This window comes from Sus scrofa, chromosome 2 (assembly GCF_054392235.1).
Source record: "Sus scrofa isolate SSC_HxYL_T2T_F1_AM1 chromosome 2, Sscrofa_HxYL_maternal_Yorkshire_Landrace_v2.0, whole genome shotgun sequence".
Taxonomy (NCBI): domain Eukaryota; kingdom Metazoa; phylum Chordata; class Mammalia; order Artiodactyla; family Suidae; genus Sus; species Sus scrofa.
In genome coordinates, this window is record NC_139384.1 from 75,368,942 (window position 1) to 75,392,370 (window position 23,429).

The 23,429-nt window shown below is 50.9% G+C and overlaps 1 protein-coding gene and 1 long non-coding RNA gene across 7 annotated transcripts in view; one reads left to right on the forward strand and one right to left on the reverse strand.

The window, feature by feature from the left end:
• Window positions 1-6,543, forward strand: part of LOC110259336 (uncharacterized) — a 28,034-nt gene extending 21,491 nt beyond the window's left edge. Inside the window, exon 3 of the long non-coding RNA XR_002341619.2 lies at window positions 3,779-6,543. This is a non-coding gene — a long non-coding RNA (uncharacterized LOC110259336). The remainder of the gene's footprint in view (window positions 1-3,778) is intronic.
• On the reverse strand, window positions 309-16,486 carry YJU2B (YJU2 splicing factor homolog B). Of its 6 annotated transcripts, none has more exons than XM_013990727.3 (12): window positions 16,445-16,486; window positions 15,685-15,728; window positions 13,664-13,807; window positions 13,434-13,550; window positions 11,352-11,405; window positions 9,716-9,798; window positions 7,660-7,715; window positions 6,067-6,127; window positions 4,653-4,795; window positions 4,397-4,569; window positions 1,115-1,253; window positions 309-1,014 (listed from the first exon to the last, which is right to left on the reverse strand). In XM_013990727.3, the coding sequence occupies exons 4-12, from the start codon at window positions 13,434-13,436 to the stop codon at window positions 530-532; spliced, it is 1,197 nt and encodes a 398-aa protein (XP_013846181.2). In that variant the 5' UTR covers window positions 13,437-13,550; window positions 13,664-13,807; window positions 15,685-15,728; window positions 16,445-16,486; the 3' UTR covers window positions 309-529. The 6 variants fall into 6 exon arrangements, with proteins under 6 accessions (XP_013846181.2, XP_084866300.1, XP_084866299.1 ...); XM_085010174.1 differs by having other exon boundaries at window positions 16,410-16,486; XM_085010173.1 differs by having other exon boundaries at window positions 16,084-16,486.
• Window positions 16,487-23,429: the final 6,943 nt, after the last annotated feature.

The window sequence follows — 23,429 nt, forward strand, 5'->3', positions numbered from 1 at the left end:
CCCACTGAGCGAGGCCAGGGATCAAACCCTCAACCTCATGATTCCTAGTCAGATTTGTTAACCACTGAGCCACGACGGGATCTCCCCTATTTTCATTCTTGAGACTCAAGCTGTGCCACCTCCTCCAGGAAGTCTGCCTAGATTGCCAGCCGACCTTGGCTACCACCTTGAAACCCTCATCAAGTGGGGGTGGGGACTGTGTCTATGGTCACAGCATCAGCCCTGGCTGATGAGATGTTGGGTGAGCTTGGTTGGGTGGGGAGTGGGGGGCACAGTCCCTGGGCCCATCTAGTAACCTGAGGCAGGGGCAAAGAAGCAGGGTTTTAATGCTGGGAGGTCGGGGGTCCCACAAGGCACAAACACCCTCTCCAGGACCAAATAAATAGACAACAGCATCACTTCGAGGTGAGGTCTGGGGAGGGGGCGGTGACTGAGCTCTCTGTGGGCTGGTGGGCCAGCGGGCCTGCAGCCAGTGAGGCACCTCCTCTGTGTCTTGGCCTCTGGGGCGGGCTGGGTCCAGTCCTGGGAATCACTCACTCTCAGAACCGGAGTAGTCAGCTACGAGGGAGGAGCTGAGGCCACAGGGCTGTGCTTTGTCCTGGGGGTTGGCTGCTTCCTGGGAAGTGCCTGGTGGGGTCTGGGGCCTGTCCCCACAGCTCCCCTCCTGCCCCGGTGGCCCACTGTTTTTGGGGAGCTCAGTCGTCTCCTGAGAGCAGTCTTGGGGGGATGTGGGTCTGTCCTGGGCCATCCCCGCTGGCACCCGTGGCTCCCCAGACTTGAGGGTCTCAGCCATGTGCTGGGGGCTTTCTGGAACCTCCCGGGACCGCCGCCGCACAATGCCCAGGTGCCCCACGGTGATGGGGGAGCTGGCGGCGGGAACAGATCTGCGGTTCTGGGCCAGCTTCTTCAGGACACTGCTGGCTTTGCTGGTGCTGCTGGTGCTGGTGGAAGTGGAGGGGAACCAGGAGCGGCTGATGATCTCGGTCCGTTTGAGTTTCTGCTTGTCCTCATATGCTGGGGGGAGAGGGAGGGGGAGGAAGGAGGTCCAGAGCCGCCCTCTGCCCGGGCACCCACATCTTCCCCTACCTCAAGCCACCCCCTGCTCCCCACGCACAGTCTAGGGTATGGAACTTGAGCAAGGCGGCCAGCTTGCGGTCGTCCTCCGTCTCTGGCACCAGGGGGATGGCCAGGCTGGCCTTGGCCTGCAGTGCCTGGTCCCTCTCTTCCTCCTCCAGCATGGCTTTTTTCTTTTCCTGTGTGGGGGAGAAAGGGGGTGGGGAGGGGTGGTGAGTGTCAAAACTGTGCCTCTTCATGCCCTCTGACCCTGGGGGGAGGACGTCCCTTCAGCTCTCAGGGTCTTGGTTTCTTCCTCTTTAAGCTGGTGTGAGGAAGGGGCCTCACGCTGTGCTTGGTCAATAAACCAGAGACACAATCAATGGTCATTAATATGTGTGCCACTGGGGTCCTTCACTTATTCATTCTTTCCACAAATATTTACAAAACCCCTTCTGGTGCCAGGCCTTGTTCTAGACACTGGGGACACAGGAGTGAGCAGACAAAAACATTTGTCCTAGGAGTTCCCATCGTGGCACAGTGGAAACGAATCCAACTAGGAACCATGAGGTTACGGGTTCGATCCCTGGCCTCGCTCAGTGGGTTAAGGATCCGGTGCTGCCTTGAGCTGTGGTGTAGGTTGCAGATGCAGCTTGGATCTGGTATTGCTGTGGCTGTGGTGTAGGCCGGCAGCTGCAGTTCCAATTAGACCCCTAGCCTGGGAACCTCCACATGCCACTGGTGCAGCCCTAAAAAGACAAAATACAAAAAACCAAAACCAAAACAAAACAAAAAACACTTGTCTTTGTGGAGCTCACATTCTAGTGGGTGAGCGACAAAGTGATAAGGAAAAAAATGGGAAGGAGATAGGGGCTGGGCAGAAGTGGCACGTAGGGCAGAGGGTTCAACTTTAAATGTGGTGCGTGCAGTGGAGGGGAGGGTCAGGGACAGCCCCCTGAGAAGATCATGTTTGGGAGAAGATGTCTGAGTAAGGGAGCCTGTGGGCATCAGGTGGAAAAGTGTTCCAAGGCAGAGGGAACAGCCTGTGCAAAGGCCCTGAGGCAGATGTGTGCTTGACAATGAGGTGGCCAATGTGGCTAGAGAAAAATGAACAAAGGGGAAGGTGGAGATGGGGGCAAGGAGGGAAAGGGGCAGATTATTTGGGCCTGGTGGGCCATGGGGAGGACTTTGACTTCTATTTTATCTTTTTGGCCATGGAGTGCAGCAGTGTGACGTGGGATCTCAGTTCCCAGATCAGGGATTGAACCTGGGCTGCGGCAGTGAAAGCAATGAGTCCTAACCACTAGATCACCAGAGAACTCCCTCTGACTTGTATTTTAGGTAAATGGGAGCCATGGAGGGTTCTGAGCATAAAAGGGGTGAGTTGTTTGACTCAGGTGCTTACAGGTGCCCCCTGGTGGATGTGAGGGGAACAGGCTGTGGTGGGCATGAGCCTGGGGACCAGGGTGGAGGGACTGTGCTGATCCAAGTGGAAACTGATGGATGCTGTGGAATTGGTCAGAGCCTGACAGAATCTGCTGACAGCTGGGGAGGGGAAAGTGGTGGTTATAACAGGAAGAACCAAAGCAGGGTGCTTGGAAGGACAGAGGTGCTTACGTTACTGAGAGGGGGAGGATGTGGGCAGGGCGGGTTAGAGACTAATGGGGAATGTTACGTTTGAGGGGCTTTAGACCCCAGGCAGGGATGCCCAGAAGGCAGGGAACACACAGCTCAGGGCACAGGTCTGGCCAGAGGGATATGCTTTTAGTAACAAAGTATTAGTAAGAAAACCAGCAATTTTACTCCTAATAATAACCACCACAGATGATCAGAAAAGGAGATGAGAAGAGATGGGAACAGCAGGATGAGGAAACTGGAGTTTGTGTCCCGTGGGGTTGCTGGGGATGCTGCTGCCCAGGCTCTCTGCAGGGTCTTGGGGTGCCAGCCTACCTCACGGAGTGAGGGAAGAGGCAAAGGTTCTCATGTCCCAAAGGACTTCCCAGTGCCCCGTCGGATGCTTGGGAGGGTGAAAAACTTGTTTCCATTATGTTCATCTGACCCTGGACCCCCACGCCGTTGTGACTTAGCTCCACCAGGTATTTTTGGCACAGGTGTAGTAGCCACTGCATCAGTGACAGCAATGTCCTGGGTGTCCTGGACATTGGGGTCTGGGAGTCTGACTTTGTACTTGCGGCCTCAGTAGCTCCACAAGGAGGCACAGGTGTCTGGCCCAAGCTTTTTTGTCTTTTAGGGCTGTACCAACAGCATATGAAAGTTCCCAGGCTAGGGGTCAAATCAGAGCTACAGCTGCCAGCCTACACCACAGCCACAGCAACACAGTGGGATCTGAGCTGCATCTGGGACCTGCACCACAGCTCGTATCAATGCCAGATCCTTAACCCACTGAGCAAGGCCATGGATCGAACCCATGTCTTCATGGATACTAGTTGAGTTTGTTACCGCTGAGCCATAATGGGAACTTCTGGCTCAAGGATTTACATACTGAGATTAAAACCAATTTGTGTGTGTGTGTGGGGGGGCTATGCCCATGGCATTCGGAAGTTCCTGGGCCAGTGATCAAACCCAAGCCACAGCAGTTACAACGGAGCCAAAGCAGTGACAACATTGAAACCTTAATCACTAGGCCACTAGGGAAATTTGAGATATGTCTTATACATTTTATCATTGACGACTTTCCCTTTTTTCCTTTACTTTTTTCTTTTAGGAGCTGCAAGTTACGCCACAGCTGCAACAACACCAGATCCTAAACCTGTTGCACTGGATCAGGGATCAAACTCATGCCTCCACAGAGACAAGCTGGATCATAAACTCACTGTGCCAGAGCGGGAGCTCTTTTTTTTTTCTTTCTTTCTTTAAAGACTGACTCTACGAATGACTCTGGAAATTATATAGGGGTGGATTGTCCATCCGCAGATTTTGTTTCAGGACAGCTGAGTGGGGCCATGAAATGTGTTAGTGCCCCGGTGGGCCTCTGCCTGCCCTCTTCGGCAGGGTTGGGTCTCACTTGTGCCTCAGCTTGTGGCTTTCTTTCCCTTTGAGAGTCAGCTAAAAGTCAAGGGCAGACTCCCCAGGGAAAGGGGCCATGTGCTTAATAACTGGTGCTGGGCTAGATGCCTACCATGTGCACTGTGATGTGGGGACACAGTCCCCACGTGGTAGATGGGAAGCTTACGGTGAAATGGCCCGCCTGTAGCTGGGATGTGGTGGGGTGTGGCCTGAACCTGAGTCTCAGCCTGCCTTGCGTTCTCTCAGCTCCACCACTGGCAATGCCAGGCCCCCGCTGCCTGCCCATGGTCCTGACCCAGGCTGGAGCCCTGCTTACCCGGAACCTTTTCCGCAGCATGCTGTTGAGGGCAAAGTCGTCCTTCCAGGCATTCTGGGCCTCCTGGATGTGGCTCAGGGTGGGGAGGGCCTTCTTGAGCGTGCTCCGGTCGGCCTCGCCGTGCTCCAGGCGGTACATGGCATCTGTCTCCAGCTTCTGCTTCTTCTCGTGCTCTGCAAGGCAAGAATGTGGCTAGGCCTTCGGTGCCCTGGCTAAGGGCTGGGGTTGGGGGTCAGAGCCTAGCTGCGGTGCTCACCTGTCGTCAGCACCTGCTCATTGTCTGCCATATCCCAGCGTTCCTCCTTGCGCTGGGCGCCGCTCACAATCACATAGTCACAGTTGGCGGGGTCTGTCTGCATCTCGATGTAGTTGACACAGAGGTGGCATTTCATCCGGAATCTGGGAGGGTGGAGAGTGGTGGGCATGAGTCAGGACACTGTCCGTCCCAGAACGCCCTGTGACCCCTGCCTGCTCCCATCCATGCATGTCATCAACAAGCATTTAAGGAACACCTACTACACACTGGGCACTGCATCTGGGGCTATAGTCATGGGTGAGATAGATATGGTTCTGTCACCCCAGAATTGACTTTTTTTTCCCCTTTTCTGGCCATCCTATGACATATGGAGTTCCCAGGCCAGGAATTAAATCCAAGCTGGAGTCGTGACCTATGCCACAGCTACAGCAATGCTGGATCCTTAACCCACTGGGCCGGGCTGAGGATCGAACCCTGTCCCTGCTGCTGCAGAGGCACCACTGATCCCGTTGAGCCACAGCGGGAACTCTCCAGCACTGACTTTTTGTATGGACCTTGTTCATTTGTTCATTCATGCACTCGTTTGTTCGTTCATTCATTCATTCAATAAATCCTCCCGACCTAGGCTCCTCTATGGTAGGCTTGGTACCAGCTGCTGGGGACACAGCAGTGAGCTAAGCCAACCTGCTCTCAGAGGGGCTGACATTCCTTCTGTGGGGGCCACATGGGCAGCAAGTGCATAAGCAACCACAGTGTTGGGCAGTGAGTGCCACTTTAGCCAAGTCATCTCTGAAGAGTGTTGCTGAAGCAGAAACAAAAGGAGGGAGAGGGGGCCCTGGAGATGTCCGGGGTAGATGTTCCAGGCAGAGGGCTCCAGGATGGGAGCCTTCCTGGGTTGTGTGGGAGGAGGTGAGGAAGGAGGGGATGGAGCAGAGCCTGCGGGGCCTTGTGGATCACAAGGAGGACTGAGACTTTTGTTTTTGCTTTTTATGACCACATCTGTGGCACATGGAAGTTCCCAGGCTAGGGGCTGAATGGGAGCTGCAGCTGCCAGCCTACGCTACAGCCATGGCAACTTGTGATCCTAGCCCCGTCCTACAAACTATACCATAGTTCATGGCAATGCCAGATCCTTAATCCACTGAGTGAGGCCCAGGACTGAACCCACATCTCCATGGATACTAGTCGGGTTCGTTACCGCTGAGCCACAATGGGAACTCCTGGACTTAGGCTTTTACTCTATGGAAGGTGGGAGCCATGGATGGTTCTAGGTAGGATGTGCCCTAATTGACAGACCATGATGGTTTCCAGGAGATACCCAAAGCGAATGACCTGTGGCAGAGGAAACAAGCTTCCCTCCCGCCCAGGCTCCTTTGTAGCCCCCTCACCCTGCTGCCCACCAGGCCGTGTCTACCTGTAGATTGGGGTCGTGTAGTAATTGCCAACCTTCTTTTTTTCTGCGTTGTAACGAACACCTGAGAGGAGAGGGAGAGAGTGAGACCAGAGCTCAGGCCACCTGGCATTTTTTCTGGGGGTGGAAGCCAGACAGGGGTGGTATTCCACTCCCTTGCGGGGGAGACACCTCTGGGGGCCACTGAATGTCGAGTTGGAAAAGAGCCATGTTTTGGCTGCATGACAGGTGCTCAAGACACAGAGGGGGCTGGCTGCATCCCACCAGCTGCATGACCTTAGGCCACCTGCCCCTGCCCTCTCTGGGACAGGGATGGCTGTGATACCTGGTGCACAGGGCTGATATGAGAGAGAACTGCACGAGCTGATAATATACATGGATCACTTCATACAAGGCTGGGTGCTCGGCGGGCATTTGAGAAGGGCTGGCTTTTTATATTTTTCTGGAGAACATGCAGGTTTTGTTTCTTTTTTTTGTGAATTGGTATATATTTATTTATTTATTTATTTATTGGCTGCCTCTGCAGCATATGCAAGTTCCTGGGCCAGGGATTGAATCCAAGTCACAGCTGTGAACTTTGCCGGATCCTTAACACACTGCTGGGCTGGGGATTGAACCAGCACCTCCCCAGAGACAACATCAGAATCTTAATCTGCTGCACCACAGCAGGAACTCCCGTTTATATATTCTCGACTCTCTTTGATCTTGCTTACTGGGTGGCAAAAGCTTCAGTTAGAAAAAAACAGAGCTTGAGATGGCAGTTGGTGGGGCCTGGCTGGGTTTTCCTTTTGTAGGGGGCTGCTTTGGTTCATGGTCCTGAGGTTGACCCACGTGTGGTGTCAGGCTGAGCCCTGCTCTTTTGTCCCGTGAACAACTGGTAGCCTTTGGGACAGACGCCCCCCTGGATGGGTCTGATCAGGAGGTGTGCTCGGGGGTGGTCACTTAGCCTCAGCAGTGGGGTGGCCTGGTGCCTCCTTTTTGCACTGGTTCCTCTCACTGAGAGCCAACGGCTCCTGTTTCCAGCGCAAGCTATTCCCTGGGCTGGCTGCCGTGGGAAGGGCTGAGGATCCCTATACTACAGAGGAGGAAACAGAAGCCAGGAAGGTTGAGTCACTGGCCCAAGGCCTCAAAGCTGCTGAGCAGGGATGCAAACCCATGTCTGTCTGTTTGTCTGTGGGAAGGCCAGGGGTCTGAATGCTAAAGGGAACAGTAAGGGCAGTGGTGGCGGGAGTTCACATTTATCAGCTCTCGCATGTGCCAAGAGCTGTGCGCTTAGTACTTTATAGGTCATGCGGGCCGGCACTCATACCATCTGAATTTCACAGATGGGGTGAACCAAGGCGCACGGAGGCTTAGTCACCTGCTGAGGGTCACTCAGGCTAGGGAGTGGCAGAGAAGGGATTTGAACCCAGAGTCTCCTAACTGCTCTGGTGTGAGGCGGCCACAGCCCACCAGTGACATAAGGGGGTCTGACTCCTCCTTGATTGCTGACTGGGGACCCGGCAGAGATGGTCTCTCAAGGTACCTGGCAGTTAAGGGGCTTGCTGGCTGTGCGGCTAAATAGTGAGGGGTGGGGGGTGGCAGGCAGGAGCTCACCCATGCCGATGTGGTTCTTGCAGCCGTCACACCAGATATTATATGGCATTTCAAACCTGCACAAAGAGAAAACAGCTTGTTTGTCCCTATCCACGTGGGCTCTCCCTGTGGGTCGCCACACCTGTGACTGTGGCGCCAGTCACACTGCAGAGGGCGTGCACACAGGAGGGGAAAGAACGGTGACCACTCCTGCAGCCAGGCCAGGCCCACCACATGGCTCTCTGACCAGCTGACCCAGGCTGGGCAAGCACCTCCACTGGCAGATGCCCTGTCTTCTACACCCCACTGTGTCAGCTATACCAGCTCCACAGCAGAGGGGGAAGTGGGCTGCAGGGAGCACTGGTGTCTGATTCCAGTTTAGCTAAGTTGTACTGTTATTAGTTTTTTTTGGGGGGGGGGGGGCGCACCCATGGCATATGCAAGTTTCCAGGCTAGGGGTTGAATTGGAGCTGCAGCTGCCAGCCTATGCCACAGCCACGGCAACATGGGATCCGAGCCACATCTATGACCTATGATGCAGCTGGTGGTGATGCCAGATCCTTAACCCACTGAGCAAGGCCAGGGATTGAACTGGTATCCTCATGGATACTAGTTGGGTTCTTTACTGGCTGAGTCACAACGGGAACTCCTTTTTTTACAGTTCTATTTGTGACATGCAGTTCCGCTTTTCCATTAACAGTAGTGACGGAGCTTTTAAGCTCCATTAAGGAGTTCCCTGATGGCTCAGTGGGTTAGGGATCTGGCACTGTCACTGATGTGGCTGGGGTTTGATCCCCGGCCCTGGGCCTTCTGCATGCCACAGGTGTGGCGGGGGGGGAGGGGGGAGAAAAGAAAAAAGAAAAAAACCCATTAATTAATGAATAATGAGGTGAATTAAAGACACTGTACAGAGTTCCCATTGTGGCTCAGTGGTAACAAGCCTGATTAGTATCCATGAGGATGCAGGTTCAATTCCTTGCCCTTCTGCAGGGATTGATAGGCCAGCAGCTGCAGCTCTGATTTGACTCCTATCCCAGGAACTTCCAAATGCTGTAGGTGTGGATCTAAAAAAACCCAAAAACCAAACCAAACCAAAACCAAACAAAAAAAGGACACTGTACAGATGAGATGTGGGTTCAGCAAACACAGTGGATGAGGGATGGGTGCAGGCCCAAGGCAAGCAAGCTTGGTCAGCTCTGGAGCATGGAGGCGTGGCAGGAGTTTGGAGGTGCTCTTCGACTCTGTGCCTCCTCCTCCTGGGGCCACTGCTGGGATTTGCATTTTGACTCATTTTCTGCCTCTAATGGTCTTGTCATTGGATGCTCTGCCCAGGCCTAGAAGGTGAGAGACTGAGGGCAGAGTCCCTGCGGCAAAGAAGGAGGCAGGGAGGGGCTCACCCTTCTGGGGCCACACATTTTTAGCTTCTGCTTCCTGTCACAGCTGACTCACAGAGTGCTGGGCAGAAACAAGAGAACCCTGTGGGAAGAGCTATCTGCCTGGCTTGACTGTTTATCCCCTCCATATCCCTGCCCCTTCAAGGTGATTCTGCAGCAATTCCTGTCAAGAGGTGGAGTGCACTGCCCCAGCCCCTGCACCATGACTTCCTTTGGGCAATCGATGACACAGAAGTGACAGGGCACTGGCTCAAGGTCTCCACCTCAAGAAGCCTTGCAGGCCTCTGCTGGTTCTCTTCTGAAATCCTGATGCTGCATGTGCACAAGCCCAGGCCAGCCAGCTGGGGATGAGAGACGCTTAAGCAGAGCCCAGTCACACCAACCAAGATGCCATGCTGGACCAGCCAGTCCCCAAGCAGGCAATCCTCAAACACGTGAGATAGCCCAGCCCAGGTCAGCTAAGCCCAGCCAGGGCCAGAAGAAGCATCCAGCTGAGCTGAAGACTCATGAGCAACACATAATACATGCTTATCGTTTTGTTACACAGCAACAGCTGATTGATAACAGCAATTTTTGCTTTATGGGATTAAGACACTACAGCACTGGACAAAATCAGGGGATGCTGAATTCTCCTTGAGGTTGATGCCAGGTGACATAATTGTCAAGGGTCCTCAGGGCCTTACCTGATGATGAGGATGCCCTGGGACAGTTTCCGAGCCCGCTCCCGCAGTGGGTGGCTGTTGTGGTATCGGTTGAGCGAGCCATGCTGTGTGGGAACAACAAGGGAGCAGGTTAGCTCTGATGAGCTGGAGGAACTCCTGTCTTCTCATAGGCCGAGAGAGGCCTCATTCTCCTGTCCTGCTGAGAGTGTTAACAGCAAAACAGGAGGCACCAAAGCTGTGGTGAAGCAAGTGGGGTTGGAATCTTAAACACGAGCCTGAATCTTTCTGCTCCCACTTAAGAGCTAAAAGAGCTGTGTGATCCTAGGTAGTGACTTCATTTTCTGCTTTTTTTTGGCCTTTTAGGGCCGTACCCACAGAATATGTAAGTTCCCAGGCTAGGGGTCTAATCAGAGCTACAGCTGCCGGCCTATGCCACAGCTACAGCCACAGCAACTCGGGATCTGAGCCGCATCTGCAACCTACACCACAGCTCATGGCAACGCCGGATCCTTAACCCACTGAACAAGGACAGGAATCGAACCTGCAACCTCATGGTTCCTAGTCAGATTCGTTTCTTCTGCACCACAATGGGAACTCCACTTTCTGCCTTTCTGTGCCAGTGTTTCCCCTAGCAGTCAGTTGGGGACAAGGATCATTAACTGCCTCCAGGTGTCATGGGGAGGATCAGGTGAGATGACAAGACTGCCCAGGAGGCCTAATCTCATCTTACTATTTTTTTTCTTTTTTGGCCACCCCATGGCATATGAGGTTACTGCCAGGGATCAGATCTGAGAGGCAGTTGTGACCTACATAGCGGCTGCAGCAATGTCGGACTATTTAACCCACTGTACCAGGTCAGGGATTGAGCCTGCACCCTGGTGCTGCCAAGATGCTGCTGATCCTATGGCCCCACAGTGGAAACTCCCTGTTATAGCATTTTAATCCCTCAATGTTTCTGGGAGGTCAGGTTGTTTTGTTTCCCCTTTTGACCTATGGAAAAATTGTGTATGTAGAGAGCCTGAGTCAGGTGCTGGGGACCACGAAGCTGGGACTCACTGATTCATTCACTGGGGCCTTACTGAGCACCCACAGTGTGGGTGCACAGCAGTGAATGATATAGATGCATGTCTCTGCCCTTAAGGAGTGGATGCTCTAGAGGGGAAGACAGACAACATGCAAACGAATGGACCATGCCTCAGGAGTTATGAGAGCAATGGAGAGAAATAAAACATTAGGTCACTGATAGAGGATGAAATGGTGGTCAGGGAGGGCCCCCACCCCCCACCCCTCACGGGGAGAGGCATAAAGGAGCCTTGTGGTTAAAAGGAGGGAACAACAAAGAGGCCAGAGGAGCTGGAGCTGGGAAGGCAAGGGGAATGTGACCCAGAGCCCGAGTGTGGGACCTTATCCTGGGCTCCGCTGGAAACATGCCACAATGGGTGGGCTGGCGTTTACATGGGTCACTGACGAGAGCCACTCCTGCCACCCAGGAGGGAAGACCACCTCGAGACTCAGGTGACAAACGCAAAGCAGGGAGACCCCGGGGGCTGCCCGGCCCTCGGCAACCGGGTGTCACTAACCCCAGGAAGGGACCCCACCTGCCTGGTGGGGTCACTTTGCTATTGTGGACAAGGAGAGAAGGAAGCCTGCCCCTTACCTTTTCAGGGTTGAAATCCGGAGGGTAGTACTTGTTCACACCTTTCCTTTCACCCTGGAAAGCAGGAGAGAGACATGACTCAGAGAGAAGCAAGACCCGGACAAAGGTGACAAGGACATCCTGGAGGACAGCCCTGGGCTCTGTGTCTGACTGGGGACTGGCAACTTGGGGGAAGAAACCCACTGTTGTCACTGTGGAAAATTCTATGAGGGTCAGGCTCTCCTAGAGCAAAGGCTTTCACAGTTATTTTGGGACCATGACTTACAGTAAGACATATTTAACACTGCAACCTCCCAAATACACAGGGAATGAGGCATGGTTTTTAGGAAAGAACGCTTACCCAGCTGTGAGCATCTTTTATTTTATTTTATTGATTAATCAATTAATTTTTATGGCCACACCTGTGGCATATGGAAGTTCCCAGGCTAGGGGTTGAATCAGAGATACAGCTGCCGGCCTACACCACAGCCACAGCAACTTGGGATCCAAGCCACATCTGTGACCTACACCACAGTTCATGGCAATGCCGGATCCTTAACCCACTGAACAAGGCCAAGGATCAAACCTGAATCCTCACGGAAATTGTGTTGGGTTTGTAACTTGCTGAGCCACAATGGGAACTCCAAGAATCTCTCTTTTAAATGCTGGCAGCCACCTGCTGAACTGACTTAACGATCCACCAAAGCAGTGGGTCTTAAACTTGGCTGTGTGTTACGACCAAGAGTTTCTAAACTACGGATGCCAGGAACCCATCCTCAGGGGTTCTCCTGACAGAGGACCTGCTCTGGGACCTGGTGCCTGGGCACAGGGCTTTTCAAAGGCAACATGGAAGACACGTGTTTAGACGCATCCTTGTCTGAGCATGTTCATTCACAACAGCCAAATGGTGGAAAAAACCTAAGTGTCCATCAATGGGTGACTGGATAAACAAAACATGGTCCATCCATATAGTGGGATATTATTCAGGCATCAAAAGGAATGAATCTCTGACATGTGCTACCATGTGGACATCATGCTAAGTGCGAGAAGCTGGACACAAAAGGACACATGGTACATGACTCCATTGATGTGAAATGCCCAGAACAGGCAAATCCACAGAGACAGAAAGCAGACTGGTGGTTGCCAAGGGCTGAGGGTTGGGGGAGTGACTGCTATTGGTTCTATGGTTTTCTTCCGGGTGACAAAAAAGGTTTTAGAACTAGATAGAGGTAGTTGCACAATGTGGTGAATGTTACTAAATGCCACTGAATTGTACACTTTGTTTTTTTTTTTATTTTTTTAGGGCCGCACCTGTAGCTCATGGAAGTTCCTGGGCTAGGGGGATTGAATTGGAGCTGCAGCTGCCAGCCTGCGCCACGGCCACAGTGGATTTGAGCCTCGTCTGTGACCTGTGCCACAGCTTGTGGCAATGCCAGATCCTTAACCCACTCAGCAGGGGCAGGGATCAAACCTGCATCTTCATGGATACTAGTCATGTTCTTAACTCTCTGAGCCATAATAGGAACTCCCCAATCATACACTTTATTTAAAAAAAATATATATATATTTTTTGTTTTGCTTTTTAGGGCCTCACCTGCAGCACATGGAAGTTCCCAGGCTAGGGGTTGAATCGGAGCTACAGCTGCTGGCCTATGCCACAGCCACAGCAACATGGGATCTGAGCTGTGTCTGTGACCTACACCCCAGCTCATGGCAATGCCAGATCCTTAATCCACTGAGCAAGGCCAGGGATCAAACCCGCATCCTCATGGACACTAGCTGGGTTTGTTACCGTTAAACCACAACGGGAACTCCCCCAATCATATACTTTAATTTGTTAATTTTATGTTAGGTGAATTTCACGTCATTTTTTAAAGAAAGAAAGAAAGGGAAAAGCAACAGCTCCCTGGGTGATTTTCAGCAGAGTTTGAGACCCACTGTACTAAAAGAACAGGATCCGGAGTTGGAAAATACCTTAGAGCTTGGAGTTGGGGGAAGGATGGAGAGTAGACTTTCAGGAGGTAGAAGGAGCTGCTCTGGGGACCTCTGCCCTTCACCTAAAGACCACAAGAGAAACCCGATGGGCACAGCCTGTCTACTCACCATCCTGGGAACTGCCTACTTGCTCCTTGCCTTCGACACGGCCAATGTGAAAAGACGATGTGACACTGATGGTGCAGTGTTGATCCTGGAGGGCCTGGCAGGTGGTCCACAGCTTCCCTGTGAAGATGGGGTGGGCTGTGTGTGGTGGTGGAGGCTTGGCGCACCCTCCCCCCAGGCGTAGGAGGCACCCAAGGAGCAGCGTTTGGAAAGGGAGTGTCCTGTCCACCAACATATATTTCCCAGCTGACACTTCACGCCCCTCCAAGGCCGCCATCATTACTCTCCTGGACTGGTATGGGTCATCTCCTCCCTGGGCTCTTGGCTCTGCCCTTGACTCTCAAGGTCTGGTCTTCTCATAGGGTCCGGAAGGATCTCTTAATATAAATCAGAAATATCAGCTCCTGCTTAAAGCCCTCCAGTGATTCCTATGGTTTTGAGAATCAAACCAAATCCTTCCCATGGTCTGTGGGGCCCCTGCTTGCCTCTCCAAGCCCACCTCTTACCCCTCTCCCTCGTTCACTCTGTTCCAGTCATGCTGACTTACTGGCTACCTTCAAAGGCTCAGCAGGTGCAGGCCCACTACCTCAGAATTGTCTCAGCTCAAACATCACCTTTATGAGAAGCTTCAACTGACCAACTGATCTGAAGTCATATCACCCTGTCTTCTTACTTGTCTGTAGTCTATAGACTGTGACCAGACAGATAAGCCCTCCACCAGGTCACACTGCTTCATCTCCGGCACCCAAGACATCTCCTAATAAATGCTGTCTTCAAGAACCACTGCTAACTGACTGAGGTTCCCTAAGAATCAGTGTGGGTGACACAGTTACCAAGTGCAGGCCTCCTTTAACTGGGGGTGGGGAGACATCCACCCTCCCTGCCCATTTGGAGGGGAGACTTTCAGGTCAAATAAAAAGAAGTTCAATTGACACTAAAGAAAGACACTGAGGGACTCAAGTGTATTCCAGAATAGGGATTGGCACATATTCTCCATCAAGGGCCAGAATATCTGTTCCAACGACTCAACTCTGGTCATAGCTAGAAAATAGCCATGGATGATATGCAAATGAATGGGTGTGGCCACATCCCCACAAAAACTATGGACACTGAAATTTGAATTTTACATGATTGTCACAAAATATTACTCTCTTTTTGATTTTTTTTTTTTTTTTTTTTTTTTGGCTTTCCAGGGCTGCACTTGTGGCACATGGAGGTTCCCAGACTAGGGGTCAAATTAGAGCAGCTGCAGCTGCTGGCCTACACCACAGTCACAGCAACACCAGATCCAGGCCACATCTTCGACATACACTATGACTCATGGTAGTGCTGAATGAGGCCAGATGGAAGCTGCATCCTCCTGGATACTAGTTGGGTTCGTAACCCACTGAGCCATAATGGGAACTCCTTTATTTTTTTCCCCAACCATAACAAGTTAAAACCATTCTTTGGTGGGAGGCTGCACAAAATCAGGCAGTGTCCTGACTTTGGCCTGTGGGTATAGTTTGCTGCCTAATGCACTGGAGTCAGGAAGTATCTACTTGTTTCTGCCAATTCAGCTGTGGGCTCTCTAACAGTTTCTGTGGGACACATGCTGCACTGAGTCTGACATCACTGCCTTGTTTACTCTGTATTATGTTACTATTTTCTCCAGTTGATGAATGAGGATGTGGGAGCTTGCCCAGAGTCAGAAGCTGATGGGAAACCAGCGAGCGCCAGGGTGCAAAGCCCCGGTTATAAAGTGTTCCACCATCCCCTGGAAACTCTCTCCACCTTGGACCCTCTATCTGGAAAGTGTGCCCCTGTACCAGATTTTCCTAAAGTCACTCCCAAACTGAAAATGCATTTTTTTTTTTTTTTTTGTCTTTTTTAGGGCCTCACCCATGGCATATGGGAGTTCCCAGGCTAGGGGTCAAATTGGAGCTGCATCTGGTGGCCAATGCTATAGTTACAGCAACTTGGCATCAGAGCCATGTCTGTGACGTACACCACAGCTCACGGCAATGCCAGGTCCTTTAGCCCACCAAGCAAGGGCAAGGATCAAACCTGTGTCTTCATGGATACTAATCAGGATTGTTACTGCTGAGCCATGATGGCAACTCCACAAACTAAAACTGTTTTTGCCAACAAAAGAGCTAAGTGCCCACCCAGGTTCTGGGGGCACAATTCCCTGGGCTTAAATCCCAGCTCCACTCCTCACTGGCTGGGTAACCTCAGCCCAAGTCTGAGCCTCCCTGAGCTTGTATTTCCTCACCTGCAAAGAGGGATAACAGCAAGAGGACTGACTTTCTGGAGTTGCTGTAAATGAAATAACAACGGGTAGTGATTGCACAGATAAGTTCTCCATTTCAGGAGTTTTCGATGGTTTTATTACCCCAGCGAGTGGTACAAGTGGGACCATTGCCTGGATGTATAGAAATCTCTGGTCCTTGGTGAAAGAATAAGCCCAATAAGCCCATTGGCTCAGGGCATAGTGTTTGGGCTTGGATGCTGACTCTGCTGCTTGCTAGGGGCTTAACTTGGGGCAAATTGCTTCTCTCTCTCTGAGCCTCAGTTTTCTCATTTGCAAAATGGGGTTTATAAAAATATCAACTTGATAAGGCTGCCGTCAAGACTCAGTAAGTTAAATAAAGTACTTAAAAGAGCTCCTCACGCCAAATTAAACGTTGGTAGTTTTGATTATTTCTCACACCAAATCGTTTAACAAGCATCATTTTACAAAATCTTCATCATGGCCCAGGGAGGTAGGGGCTTACTGTCCCATTTTCCCGATGAGGAAAACCTGACTAGGTATAATACGGGCCAGGCTCGGATTTGGGTCTGGGGTCGCGGCCAGGGCCCAGGGTCAGGGGTCGAGTCTGGGACGCGGGCCGGTTTCGAGTACTGGGTCCACGTTCGCAGAGCCCCTCTGCTCCCCGCAGGATGGCCCCAACTCCGCTGCTCCGAGACCGAATGAAAGGACAGACCCCCGGCCCTTACCGGGCCTGCCCGCCCCTCCGTCCTACCGCACTTACCTGCCCTCCTCCTGACGTCACGCCGCGCCCGTCCCGGAAGTCCCTGCTCAGTGCATAAGGGGGAGTGGTGAACTCCTCGCGCGACAGGGACGCCTGCGCGAGGCGGGGCGAGGCGGCAGGTCCTCGCTGATTGGCTAAGTGTTGAACAGCCTCTCCCTTTCAGCCGCCGGAGTGGACCAATCCGGGGCCTGCCCTTCCCAAATTCGCGCCCTACACGAAGCCCCACCTTCGGCCCCGCCCACTTTCCCTGACGCAATCCAAGGCCCGCCTTTCTGACAGCGCTCTCCCGGGCGCGCGGTTCGCAATAGAAGAGGCGGTGGAGTTGGAGTGGGTGAACTCCAGCTTCCCTCTAAATCAATCCAGCCCTTAGTTTTTTTTTTTTTTTTTTTTTTTTTTTTTTTTTTTTTTTTTTTTTGTCTTTTTGCTATTTCTTTGGGGCCGCTCCCACGGCATATGGAAGTTCCCAGGCTAGGGGTCGAATCGGAGCTGTAGCCACCGGCCTGCGCCAGAGCCACAGCAACGCGGGATCCGAGCCGCGTCTGCAACCTACACCACAGCTCACGGCAATGCCAGATCCTTAACCCACCCAGCAAGGGCAGGGACCGAACCCGCAACCTCATGGTTCCTAGTCGGATTCGTTAACCACTGCGCCACGACGGGAACTCCTGGCCCTTAGTTTTTTAGTGACTAGCGAGTTAAGACTTGTTTTCCCATTTTTAAATGGTTTGGGGGAAAACGAAAAGAATAACATGAGTTTGTGAAAATGATAAGTTCAAATTTTAGTGCCTGTATTAAGATTTTATTGAAATACACCTGTGCCAATTGTTTATGTCTATGGCTGCTTTTCCACTCAATGACAGAGTTGAATGGTTGCAACAGAGAGCCTATGTCCCATGGAGCCTAAAAATATACTATCTGTCCTTTTTCAGAAGTGGATCACCTCTTGCCTTAGAGCCTTCAGACCAGCTTGGTTGTGAACAGGGCAGTGGCTTTTGATTCTGTGCTTTGTAGAATCAAACAGAATCTGTTTCATCATTTGTTCTTCAACAGCTGTTTACTAGGTGCCTGCTATATGTTAGGCCACAGAAATTCAAGAGCAAAGGATATACTCTTTTTTTCACTGATGAGGCAGGCGGTGAACTGGCAATTTATCAAGGACAGTGTGAGAAATGATGACAATACTACTACTGTTGTTACTATTACTATATTATTCGGTGCCAGGCCCTAATAAGATTGTCAGTTCTCCTGTAATCATGGTGCTGCATATGGAGTGCTCACTACTCACCAGGCATCATTAACCAGTGCTCACTACTCACATGCATTGTCTCACAGAACGCTGTTCCTAGGAGAAGGATATACTCCAGCATTCCATTTTACTGATGAGATAGGCTCAGAGAGGTCAAGCAAATGATCCAAGGTCACACAGCTATTGAGAGTGGAGGATTTGACCTCCATCCACTGATGCAAAACTTTGTTCCCGTAACATCTGATCTACGCTGCTTTGGGTTGTATGCATTAAACATAAGGGCTGTGGGAACCAGGAAGAATCTTTTTTTTTTTTTGGTCTTTTCTAGGGCCACTCCCACAGCATATGGAGGTTCCCAGGTTAGGGGTCTAATCAGAGCTGTTGCCGCCAGGCTACACCAGAGCCACAGCAACGCGGGATCCGAGCCGCATCTGCAACCTACACCACAGCTCACGGCAACACCAGATCTTTAACCCACTGAGAAAGTCCAGGGATCGAACCCGTAACCACTGTGCCACAATGGGAACTCCTTTTTTTTTTTTTTTTTTTTTTTTTTTGGTAAGAATCTTTAACAAGGGTGGTGTTTTGGGGAGTGGTCAAGGAGTGAGGGTCAGCAAGACCCTTGTGAGGGGTGACTCTTGGGCTGGATGAGGCAGAGCAAGGCAGGGGTGGGAGGCAAGCCAGAGGAATGCCCACAGGTTCTGAGGAACAAGCTGGGATCTGCACTCACCCTCATTCATCTTGCTTGCTTCATCTGGGTTTTGCTCGAGTCCTTATCCTGCAACTGAAAGAAGAGCTAGTGACTGAAGAACTACAAAATACCACCTTGTGAGTAATGTTTTGGGGAGGAGAAGTCTGAGAACCCTTGGCTTTCAAGGGACAAGTAGTAAGAGCCTCACTCTTATTACTCACAGGGCAGGTGATGGGAACAAACATCAGCCTGAGCTATGAAGAGACCATCTATGAAGATGCCAAGAGCAAGCCAGTTCCTGTGGGGAATTAGCCAGGAGGGCAATGAACCAGGCTGGGCAGAGTGGCAGGAAGGGACCTGGACTCTATCTCTGGAGACACTGACCAAATCACCTCACCTCTGTTTGCTCATCTGTAAAGAGGGATATCTTTCTTTTGCCCATGGGAATGAAAACATGCCTACAAATGTATTTGTAAAACAGATGGAATGGGAAGAGAGAAACCTTGGGCCAGGAAGGGCGTTCCAAGATCATGGTGTGGCTTTTGGGGATAGGAGAAGAATGACTGAAGAGGAAGTAAACTCTAAAACTGAAACCCAGATGTCCCCAGGTGGCACAGTGGGTTAAGGATCTGGCATTCCTGCAGTTATGGCTGCAGGTTGCAACTGTGGCGTGGGTTCAGCCTCTGGCCTGGGAACGCTCACATGCTGCGAGTGTGGACTTCGAGAGCCACGGAGAATGGACCCCTCTTCCACATGCCAGCCCTCCAGCTCCCTCCCACCTCTAAGAGTCTGTGGTTTGATCCTACCTCTGTCTTCATTCCCCAATCACCGACCAGCTCAGAAAGCAGGCCCAATAAGTTACACATTTTATATTTAACCTGTGGCTGTGACCAAAACCATTTGGGGTACCTGCCTAGATCCCACCCCTCCCTTTGTGTGAAAATATCCAACCTCCAGGGGGCGCTGAAGCATTTGTATTTATGGCCCAACCTTGTCTGCAACTGATTGGATCTGGCTATAGATTTAACCCAAACCGGCCCAATGAGGTTTGCTCCTGGAAATTTAGAGTTGCGATCAAGACAGGCACGGGAATCTGCTTGAGGACCGATCTGAGGTCTTCGAACTTTGGGAGGCCATCTTTAGCCATGTGCAGAGAGAAGCAGAGATAAGCAACCATATGGTTAGAGAGTAGGGTGGGGGGTGGGGGGGTGAGAAACTTTCTTTATCCCTGAAGAACTTTCAGTACTTAAGTGCCTTGGTATACCCTTGTATCCCTATGATAAACTCTCCTTTTTGCCTAAGCTAATTTGAACAAGTTTCTCTTTCTTGCTAGCAAAAGAATTTTAACTAAGTGCCTAAGAGAAGGAGTTGGTATCTGGAATTTATAAACTTTGCCTCATTCACCTCATTCTGTGAAAACATGGGACTCTGACACCAAGGCTGGGGGCCTCAAACAATTCACTTTCTAGGTAGAACTGCCAAGTATGAAATAGCTATTGAACGGTAATAATTAAAGGCAAACCAGAAAAACCAAGTTAATCATTTTTTGCAAGTGAGCGCCAAGGCTGGCTAATGACACAAGCTCTTTGCTTATGGAAAACAAGGTAAAAGGATTTGAAACTCAGGGGGCTACAAAACCAGAACAGTGGATCATTGTGCAATCCTATTGTCCCTCAACATGAAGTTGTACATGCAGGTTACTTACATTTTCCAGGTATATCAGAGTTCAAGATTTGGGCGTTGATGGGGTCTGAGTCCAGTGAGAAAAAATGAAAGTTGGAATCAAACTCAAGAAAAAGGAGTTCCTGTTGTGGTTCAGTGGGCTAAGGATCTGACACTGTCTCTGTGAGGGTGCAGTTTCAACGCCTGGCCTCACTCAGTGCATTAAGGATCTGGCATTGCTGCAAGCTGCAGTGTATGTTGCAGATGCGGGTGTTAGATCGGGTGTTGCCATGGCTGGGGTGTGGGTCACAGCTGTGGCTGAGATTCAGTCCCTGGCCTGGGAACTTCCATATGCCACAGGAGCAGCTGTTAAAAACCAAACAATCGGAGTTCCTGTCGTGGCTTAGCGATTAACAAACCCGATTAGCATCCATGAGGACTTGGGTTCGATCCCTGGCCTCTCTCAGTGGGTTAAGGATCTGGCATTGTCGTGAGCTGTGATGTAGGTTGCAGATGTGGCTCAGATCCCGTGCTGCTGTGGCTCTGGCGTAGGCTGGCAGCTGCAGCTCCAAATGAACCCCTGGCCCAGGAACCTCCATATCTTGCAAGTGTGGCCCTAAAAGACCAAAAAACAAAAAAACAAACAAACAAAAAAAACCCCAAACCAAAAACAAAACAATACAAACAAACAAACTCAAGAAAAGGAAGCTTGGAGTTCTGGTCGTGGCTCAGTGGTTAACGAATCCGACTAGGAACCATGAGGTTGCGGGTTCGATCCCTGGCCTTGCTTAGTGGGTTAGGGATCTGGCGTTGCCGTGAGCTGTGGTGTAGGTTGCAGACGCGGCTCAGATCCCAACGTTGCTGTGGCTCTGGCGTAGGCTGGCAGCTACAGCTCTGATTAGACCCCTAGCCTGGGAACATTCATATGCCACGAGAGCGGCCCAAGAAATGGCAAGAAGATTAAAAAAAAAAAAGAAGAAAGAAAAGAAAAGGAAGCTTGACATGTTTTCAAATTGACTACAGACAAAATGGAAAGCTCAAGGACAGACCTAGATATTTGCCCCTGATCCTGATGCGATCAGGACAGCACTGGGGGTTCTCAGATATGCATCCAATTCTGGAAAATCCTCTTCCTGGTGCAAGCTAAAAGGTAGAGAGGACAGGGCCAGCTGCCTCCTGAGGCCAGGCTCTGAGCACCTGTGGCACCCAGGGAGACTTTGTGCCCTTGCCATGACCTTGAAACTCCAGAGGAGAGGGGCAAATTCAGTGCCATACCTCCAATCCTTAGGTGCTGCCCTGGCTTATTCTATAGCTAAAGTCTGGGGTGAAACAAAAATCTTGAAAAGGAACATTTGTTTAGAAATATACATTTTGGAGTTCTTGTGTGGCTCAGCGGATTAAGAACCTGACTAGTATCCATGAGAATGTGGGTTTGATCCCTGGCCTTGTTCAGTGGGTTAAGGATTGGGCATTGCTACAAGCTGTGGTGTAGGCCACAGATGTGGCTCGGATCTGGCATTGCTGTGGCTGTGGTGTAGGCCGGCAGCTGCAGCTCCGATTCAATCCCTAGCATGGTAACTTCCATATGCCGTGGATGTGACCCTAAAAAAAAAAGACACATTTTGCAGAATTCCCTGGTGGCCCAGCAGTTAAGGATCTGGCGTTGTCATTGCAGCATCTCCGGTCTCTACTGCGGTGTTTGATTCCTGGTCCTGGAACTTCTGCATGCTAAGGGCGTGGCCAAAAATAAAGAAAAGAATTATATGTTTTGTGTATGGAAAGTGGAGGGTGGTGATACAAAGAGCTTTAAATTCAAGCAGGGTAGCGAGAACTACTTAATTGGGCTGTGTCTCTAAAGAGGAAGAAAGCAGGACTGGATGAAATGAGAGAGGGAGCCTCCCTTCCCAGTGGTGGAAATGGAAGGGCATCTTGAAGCCAAGAGGATCTGTCATGATTTGTGGCTCTGTCACAGCCAAAGAGAACATGGAGGAGGTTTGGACCTTGAAGCGTTCAATGCCATCTTTGAACTATCTCCAAACAGCAAGAATAACACACTTAACTGAGGCATTGCTTTTACTGTACCAAGTTCAGAGGACTTTTATAAGAGACTTGCGTCTTTATGGGTTTAGGAAGACTGGATTCTTGGGAGCAGTGGGTTCTATTCTTGGCCCTGATGCTTGCTATTTTAGTTGACCTGGTGTGCCTTGGGAAGGGTTTGACAATCTCTTGGAGTCTACTGTTCTTGAAATTTGAGGAGCAAGCAAGGAACCAAGACACAGACACAGGCAGGGCATTTCTGGTTTTCTAAAAACCTTTGAAGGAATAACTCAGTGCACATTTATTTGTTTATATTTATATTTATTTATTTGGTTTTTTAGGGCTGCACCCACAGCATATGAAGTTTCCTAGGCTAAGGGTCCAATCAGAGCTACAGCTGCTGGCTCACGCCACAGGCACAGCAACGCAGGATATGAGTCCAGTCTGAGAACTACACCACAGGTCACGGCAATGCCAGATCCTTAACCCATTGCGTGAGGCCAGATATTGAACCCACAACCCCATGGTTCCTAGTCAGATTTGTTTCCACTTTGCCACGATGCGAACTCCTCAGTGCACATTTTTTTGCTTATGGCTGGGAGGAGGAGGCCAGAAATGATCAGTGGTGCCAACACAGAGTGCAGGAGGAAGGCATTTGCTGTTCTTTTTTTTTCTTTTCATGGCTGCACCTGCAGCATATGGAAGTTCCTGTGCTAGGTGTTGAATTGGAGCTGCAGCTGCCAGCCTACGCCACAGCTGCAGGAATGTGGGCTCCAAGCTGCATCTGCAGCCTACACCGAAGCTTGTGGCAATGCTGGATTCTTAACGCACTGAGTGAGGCCAGGGATGGAAACTGCAGCCTCACGGACACTGTGTCGGGTTCTTAAAACCTGCTGAGCCACTCAGAAACTCTGACATTTCCTGTTCTCTTGGTGGCTCTGTTGCAGTGGTACTTTATTCATTCACCATGAAATGCCCACAAATGCAAACCCATTTGCAGGGCGAGGCCAGGGATCAAACCCACAACCTCATGGTTCCTAGTCGTATTGGTTTCTGCTGCACCACGACGGGAACTCCTACTTCATAGTTCTTGCTCTTTGAAGACAGGACATGGAATCTTTGGACCCATGACCCCAATCTGGCAACTGTAGAGTGTGTGGAAAGGAAGGTGGGTGCTGGAGTTCCTTGGCAGTGCAGTGGGTTTATTCTACAGCTAAAGCTTTGGGTGAAACAAAAACATTGAAAAGGAACATCTGTTTAGAAATATGTTTTGTGGAGTTCCCTGGTGGCTTAGCGGTTAGGGATCTGGTGTTGTCACTGCTGTGGTGCAGGTTCGACTCCCGGCTGGG

Excerpts from the sequence above, each read along its gene's own strand:
- YJU2B (XM_003123345.5), bottom strand. Across the intron at positions 4,796-6,066 it reads TACACGACCCCAATCTACAG|ATTCCGGATGAAATGCCACC; the intron begins GTAGACACGGCC and ends CCACCCTCCCAG. Across the intron at positions 1,254-4,396 it reads TGCTGCGGAAAAGGTTCCGG|GAAAAGAAAAAAGCCATGCT; the intron begins GTAAGCAGGGCT and ends TCCCCCACACAG.